General features: G+C 43.7%; 1 protein-coding gene across 1 annotated transcript; it reads left to right on the forward strand.

The window, feature by feature from the left end:
• Positions 1–1,477: 1,477 nt before the first annotated feature.
• nkx1.2lb (NK1 transcription factor related 2-like,b) lies at positions 1,478–8,249 on the forward strand (the record flags this gene model as incomplete). The annotated part of the gene is made up of 3 exons (XM_035669733.1): positions 1,478–1,792; positions 3,690–3,909; positions 7,618–8,249. Coding segments are annotated over exons 1-3 (1,167 nt in total), but the record flags the coding sequence as incomplete, so codon positions are not given.
• Between the last annotated feature and the right edge of the window lie 3 nt (positions 8,250–8,252).

Below are 8,252 nucleotides of genomic sequence, written 5' to 3' on the forward strand. Positions count from 1 at the left end.
ATAAAAAGTGTGGCGTCAGAGCCTCCATCACTATTCCCCTCTCTCCTCTGTGGCCGAAAGTGAGAGTCAACGGAATATTAAGTCCCTAGCATTTGAATAAACACGTCGTGTGTTAAATCAAAATCCAATTCTGTGGTCTATTATTTTCTGGCATAGTAATGACTGCCAAGGATTAGGAATCAATATTTCACTGCAGCGGGGACATTACCGGCTTTATTCAGGCCGTAATTGAGTTTTGAGGAGAGGCCCTGCCCTGGAATCTGCATTAAAGATAAGGGCTCCTTTCATATGGATGCACAAGTAAAGCTCGAGCGAGGCTACACATCAATTACAGCTACGCCAGTTAACCTTGCAACACACCAGCTACTGTAACTCTGCTACACACTATAGTTAACGCTAATTCTAGCTATCATAGCTTATAACCGACTGTGGTAACTGTTGTCAACCTACCTGTACAACTACACCTGCTATACAGACTAAAAGTTCACCTGCTGCTAATAAAGCAACTAACATGTAAACACAGTAACATCATGTCTATGAGCCGGTGCGGCGGACTGTAAACTGAGAAGAGACAGCGCGCGCTTCCCGCTCTCTGCCTCTGTCTCTCCTCGTGCTCGGAGAGCGAACTGGCCGCAGCACTCCGCGAGCGCGGCCCGAGATAATAGACCATTAGTGAAAGTGGGATTAATTTGTAGCCAATTACAACCCCCAGAGTTGAATGGGAATGCATAAATAAGGAGGGAGACGCACACGCGCAGACATTAGGCTATATGTGAGTCCGATATGATAGTGGGTCCTCGAGGGGCCGGGGACAAACCAAAAAAGGCGTTGAGAGCCGCACGAGCTGAAGGAGAGAGCGACAGCGCGAGGCGAGAGAGAGAATGGAGAGAGAGAGAGGAGAGAGGGGGCTACACTTAACTAATGGGGAGAGAGGGACATAAGAGAGAGAGAGAGAGAGAGGGCGCGAGGCAGTTTTAACTATTGGAGAGATAGATCAGCGTCTGTCAGCCTTCCAGAGCGCGCGCACACCGGTGACCAGACAGAGCGCGCGAGGCTGGAGGTCGGGACGCCGAGCGCTGTTTATGTGTGTGTGCCAACACGGGATAACGGCGCCGTACAAGAAAGACAGACTTTAGATTACCGGAGACTTTGTGTTGCCGCGGTGGATGCGGAGGATGAAGGGAAAGAGCCGGAGGCAAGAAGACAGAGAGAAGAAGTTTAAACTTTAACGGGACCGCGACCGGTAGTCCGGTTAAAGACCGCAATCTGTCCAGACTCTTACCTATGGAAAACTTTAACGGACTGAAAACATAATCTCAGACTGGATGTTGACGGGACTCATGAACCGGCCTCCGTGTGAAGTTAATATTTTGGCATGAATATCCTTTAAAACGGTTTGAATCTTTTTCATTTTACACCGTTCCTGCTTTTTATTCCGGATTCTTAATAGGCTATATGGGAAAGGGAGAGTAAAGTGATGAACCGGGACAGAGCGGTAACGGGGCCCGGAGCGGACGGGGTCCAGACCGTGATAAACCGGGACAGAGCCGTAGCAGGGCCCGTGGCGGACGCAGTCCAGCCCGTGATGAGTCGGGACAGAGTGGTACCGGCCCCCTGCGGGGACGGGGTCCAGACCGTGGTGGGCCCGGACAGCGGAGACATGCTGGACGGAGGTGCCGCCGGGGAGAAGCGGCTCTTCTCCAACGCGGTGGCCGGAGGCAGAGATGCTCAGGCCGTGGAGAACCACTCGGAACCTCCGCCGACCAACCCGGTGTTGGCCCCGCCACAGCAGGTAGATGGGACCAAAGTTCATGGAGTTTCTGTGCAGGAAAGTGTTTTAGGAGCAGACAGGAGCCCGCCACAGCAGGCATAGACCATAAATACAAATACTAATAGATTCATACATCAAGCTCGGTGGAACACAGTAAGACTGTAGACATGCATCAAATAAAGACACATTTCGGTAGACACAGCTGCCATGAAAACATCAGTGAGAACTGCAGCGCCGAACATGAACTGTGCTTAAGAACAAATGAATGAAGTTTAAAGAGCGCGAGTGGAGCCATGTGTAGGCTGTTGTTTTTGTTTGGTTGTTTTTTACCATGATGTTGAAGGTAGTTTCGTTTTGTCACGTAAAGCGTCTTTGGCCCGGGCCTGCGCTGTCATGCTGTGTCTGTCCCTGCGTGCAGGCAGATGAGGCCTTAATTAAGATACAGCAGTAAAAAGAACAGTCAGTCTGCTGCGGTAATGTGATGGGAAGCAATACAAATAAAGCCGATACAATCAAACGCGTTTCCATAAACTCTCAGAGGAATAAATACTGCAGGCTGGAACCATACTGCGCTCCAATGCATACAAACCCAATGGAAACATGCGAATTTAACAATTTCACAATTAGGCCTATGTGATTTAATCTGAATACCTATGCAAACAATTGAATCTTTATATTCGCCTTAAATAGAATATTTTTCAGCTAAACGAAAATTCCATAAAGTGTTTGTTTAAAAAAACGTAATCATTAAAAAGTAGGCCTATTAGAAATCCCTCCAATTCTCCTCTGGGAAACTCCCATTTCCTCATCAACGCGGGTTTATTGTGGACTTTTCCGTATCTTAAAAAAGGGATTCCTCCTCTTAATCACAGCTCAGATCGTGGCATTGGTGATTATTCTTATCATCAGATGTTAATAGGCCCCTGGGTGCTACCCGCATGCTCCCCCGGATTATTTAAAGAGAGAATTCTAATATTATTAATGTGGGATTATTCATGTCGACATGCTCCAGACTGGCCTCATTAATAAATGAACGATCCTAATCAGGATGTAGTGCGGGGGAAAGCCTCACTGAGCCACCCTTTATCTGCTCAACACAGTCGCACCTTTTGGATTTGACATAAATCTGGAGGATATAAATTCACATATCTGTACCGTACAGTCAACACGGCATGCGGGGTCAAACTAAGTTATATGAGTGTTTGGGGGATTTTACAGAAATCATAAATTAATGCTTTCATTAAACTCTAAAATGTTTGTTTTAAAGTCTTTTTACGGAAATAATAATAATAATAATAATAATAATTGTTTATATATTCTGCTTTTCTTTCACTGCCTGACCAGTGTAAATAAAAGTGGGACTGACTGGTTTCCCTACTGACCGCCACATATTGGATAGAGGGAATCCGGTTGATTTGTGTTCATGTTGTGAGTGTTGGCTTTATGAATACAGTTTACCGTCCGTTTTATTGGCTGTGAAGTGCCGGTGTTTGTCTGCCTCCAGGTGATAGTCTGCTCCAATACTTTAACACTAGTTACACACATGGAGACTAATGTAACTGCTGTATTTCACGGGTTGTATGGCTATTTATTTTTATCATTATTTGCATTATTATTATCATTATTATTGTTATCATTATTATTATTATTCGTTGTTTATGCTTGAAATAATTATGGCAAGTGTTAATTTGAAGCAAATGAATGATCATAATAGCTACTTATTTATAAATAAATATATAAGTAAATTAAAAATGAGTGAAAAACAAACAATAAGCAGAAAACATGATGGGAGCTTTAGAGGCTCGTGCTGCTGGTCAGCGGGGTGTCACAGTCAAACGGAAATTGCTTCCACGTGCTCTAATGGAAAATAAATAAATAAAAATACTGTGAATGAATAATTCCGATGCCTCGCTTCCAGGGCCCTACCGGGCACCGGACCACCTCTTTCTCCGTACTGGACATCCTGGACCCCAACAAGTTCACGAGCAGCCGGAGACTCCAGCAGCAGCACGCGAGCCACCGAGGTGAGCGCGAGCTGAGCGCGTACGGAGCGGAGAACCGGAGAGGAGGGACGGCAGAGCGCGAGCCCAGCCTGGAGCCCAGTAAAGGCTGCTACGGTGCGGAGGAATACCCGAGCAGTGAGTCCCAGTTTACACGGAATGAACCTTTAAAGTCAGACACCTTAACGCACCACCGTCTCCACCTCAGCCTGTTTGTTTGTTTGGTTTTATTTTCCCGCCCCCGTTTTCTCTCAGTCCAAATGTCTTTAAACGTTAGCTTAAATGTGCTGCTTTTATTTCGCTTTTTTAAATTATTATTATCGTTTGACTCAGTCTAAATCTATTTGTGTGTTTTATTTGTTTTGAGGCCCTGGTTCACTCCCTACACCAAAGCATCCACCTTATTTCCGTCCTGTCTTTTCTCTTTATGGTTTATCCTTTCCTTTGGATGATGTGGGTTTTATTCACCTACTCTTTTATTTTGTATTAACGAATATCGAACTGTGTGCGTGTAGAGAGCCTCCGGTTTCACGGAAGGATCAGTGTGGGGACTGTTTAAAAACAGAAAGCTGTTTGTAAGACCAGCTGAGGAGAGAAACCTTATAGAAAGCAGGCCGACACATTGGTAGAGAAGACGGAAGTGCTCATGCAATCTTTCTGTAAGTTGTTATAGAATCAGAAAATGAGAGTAAAGGCTGTGGTGCTGTTCACTGTCGGTAGAATGCTCTGCCAGAGAACAGCTCGTCGCCTTTAATTGGAGCTCAGTTAAAAGAGAAAAAGGCACGAGGTAATTGGCCACGGTTCGTGTGTGTGTGTGTGAGATCGGTAATATTGATTGGTGAATATCTGTTTCAAGCAGCAGTCTGCACTGTGTGAGAGAGCCTCCATTCAAAGCCATTAGCTCCATCCAACGTTTCCTCTATTTAATATTATTCAGCGGTTATTAACTATAACCCGGACAAAGTCTGCTTCTTTTCTTTTCCTTTAGATTTTAGAATTGATTCTAATTTTATTTTTATGTTTTTTCGATGTGCTTTCTTTCCTTTTCTATCCTCAAATCTCTAGATTTATTATATTTATTATATTATATTATTATAAATTTTTTCTGACCTTTGGTAATTACACCTCAGTACAAAAATGAAGAAAAACTAAGTTGTACAAGCAGGTTGTGCCTAAACGACACAGCCAAACTTCATCTTAGAAATGTTTCCATTTAACTAAAAAACTGGACAGAGCAGAGATTTAGAAAAAGAATCCACTGAATGTTTCTTTCTAAAATGATTCATCTATTTTTCTAAATAAAGCTCTAGCATACAATAAAGAATTTTTGACCATAACCATTTACAAATTGCTACATTTGTATACACCTGTATATATTAGATTTTAATATGTAATTCAGTCAGACCACTAGACTGTAGTGAAGATTAATAAATACATTTGTGATATACTCTAAGATGAATTATTAAAATACAAAAAAATATAATCATATTTTTTAAATGCTACTTTTAAATATTCTAACTACCATTAATAGTAATGAATTGCTCAATAACAGCATGTTTGGGCCCAAGAGAAAACTCAAAACTCTTCAAATTAAAATGTTGAACACACCACACACTGGACTAATTTGTGTCTTTATGATAAAATGTTACACATTAAATTGGTGGGCAACCTGAAAGGAATAATGGCCTATAACTTTTCTCTGCAGCTAAAAATAAAATCTTCATACAGTTTCCCAGTTAAAGTTAGCTGGCTAATTCTTATACACCTCTCATTTTATTTTGCTTTTATTGTAGTCATAATAACACATGCTCGGTGGGGTCTCAGGGGAGAGCAGGCGTCCTTTTTTGGAGATAGAAAGCGACTGATTAAAAAAACTATATTATGTTCATGTTATAATTTAGGGATTTTTGATTTTTATTTTTGTTGTTGTTTTAACTTTCGAAACACGTGAGCACTGAGCAAGGCTGGATTACCAAGCATGCAGAGCGGGAGACTTCCCTCAGTGGGCCTGAAGCCTCTGGGTGCCGCTCAGTTTGCTGTAACTGAACTCCACATGGTCAGTGGCTGGAATGTGTTAGTTAGCCTAATAAACCAAAGCACAATGTACAGTGAAACTGGAGAAACCCACTGTTCATGCATTCTGGCCGGGGGCCCTCTAGTGGGTCCATCCAGCCCTGGCTGTGTGATTCAGTTGCCAGTTGGCCGGCCTCCAGATGTGTGGCTGATATTTCCACTGAGCACGGACTAACTGTGTGATTAGTTCCTCTGGATCTGATTCACACTTAAATGATAATGAGACATCAAGGCAGGGGAGGCCTCAGTGGTTTTTATTGTGGCTGATTGTTTCATTTCTATACTGTACACTGTCTTGCTTAGATACTTTTCAATAAAGCACATTCCTCAAAGGTCTAGTGTTGTATTATAGTGATATAGCCATATATCATACACCATATTACACTAGGACAGAGGTGGGTTTGACAAGACAGAGTATCAGCTGGGATCACTGTGGGGCACTTTCATTTCTTACTGCACATTTATTTGTTAATGAACTAAAGCACAGTATACATTAAAATGAAGCTATAATCTGTAACAGTTCTACACCAAAATGTCTAAAAACGCTGGACCTGTGTTCTATGTGTAGTTGAGTTCCAACAAGGTGTAAACTCGGAGAAATCTGTCATCTTGTTCAGGTAACGCTGCACGCCTTAGTTGTTATAACATCCAGGTAACCAAGGGATACGTCAGAGAGTGAGGAAGGAAGCTAGCAAACACAACTAAAAGTAAACTCAATGGTAGTTGTTTATCAATGAACAACTCCCATGATTCCACACTACTTCACAGCATCATCAAACTAGGTCTTTTAACATTGTTTTGTTGTGAGAGACCTCCCTGCAGCCCTGTTTCAGACAATCTGTCTGAATGATTATTCCAGATTTATTATATTCTGATATATCAGTAACACACTGAAATATCTAGAAATCAATCACTTCTTTTACAATTTTTACTTAAGCTCATCACCGAGTCTAAAACAGATCATTCATTACAGTTTTTTAAGGCACTGTTTTCAATGAATGTGTTTAATTTGACACCAAACTGGAATGGCAAGCAAGGTGATTACAGTGAACTAAAACCAAACTAAAAACTAAAACAGGGTGTGGAAAAAACATTTTAGTTTATTGAAACAGAAATAAAACCTAGACTTAAGAAAATAACTAAAATAACTGTGTACATATTGTGTACTTACAAAACTAAGTGAAATAAAATACAAATACACAGGAAAGGTTTTTAATTTTAGTCTTTGTCAATTTGGTCAAATAAGTCAACACAACAAGCGTAAGGAGTGTTTGTATTGTGATACCTTTTCTGAACTTCTTCAATCTTGCCCCTGACAAATACCCCCATATTATAATCATTTGAACAAAAAGTGACACTGAAACTAAAACTAAACACAGTAAATATTTTGAACAATAAAAACTAAACTGAAACAAGCAAACCCACTCAGTAAACACTATACTCAGCTGAACTGAAAACAAAAACAAAAACGAATGAAAAATACAAAAATATGGTTTAACCTTAGCTGTGGCCGCTGCCGCCTGAAGCCCCCCTCTGGATCCGCCCCTGCTCATATGCTCTATATCTCCACTCACTAACCGGGGCACAAGGAAAAACAGAAAGATGGGTACCAAAAGGGGCCCCCAGCTGTCTTTTACTCAGGGGCCCCACAGCAGCACATAGTGGCCATTAGAGGAAGTGCAGCCCACACACACACTGATGAGTGCAGGACTTACATTAGAGCAGTTGGATCCTGATGATGTAATGGAGGTTCTCTTTCTCGTGTGTTTCCAGAGGAAGGATTTGTATACAGAAGCCCAGATGAGGAGGACTACCACAGATCCGGGACCCCAGACTCAGAGGCTCCAGACGGGCCCTACAGCAGCGAGGAGAGCAGCTCAGCTCTGCCCAGTAACGGAGACAGAGATCTGGGCCAGCACAGCCACCAGGACCCTGGCAGAGACACCTCAAGCCCCGGCGGAGGCCCCGCAGGCCAGATCACCAACGCCCAGACCAATGGGGGCCAGGGCCAGCAGGGCAAGCCCAAGAGGAAGCGCTCTGGCTCAGACTCCAAGTCGGGGAAGCCCCGCAGGGCCCGGACTGCCTTCACCTACGAGCAGCTGGTGGCGCTGGAGAACAAGTTCAAGTCCACACGCTACCTGTCAGTGTGCGAGCGGCTCAACCTGGCCCTGTCGCTGTCCCTCACTGAGACCCAGGTCAAGATCTGGTTCCAGAATCGCCGGACCAAGTGGAAGAAACAGAACCCCGGAGCAGACACCTCCGCCCCCACCGGCGCAGGAGGAGTGGGAGGAGCTGGAGGTACGGGAGGGTCGGGAGGTATGGGGAGCCTCAGCCCTCTGAGCCCGTCCCCTCCGATCAGCGGGCACCTGGCCATGCACGCTGGCTACGCCAGCCACCATCACCCCCCC

This window comes from Morone saxatilis, unplaced genomic scaffold (assembly GCF_004916995.1).
Source record: "Morone saxatilis isolate NCDOM2014 unplaced genomic scaffold, NCSU_SB_2.0 Contig22, whole genome shotgun sequence".
Lineage (NCBI taxonomy): Eukaryota > Metazoa > Chordata > Actinopteri > Moronidae > Morone > Morone saxatilis.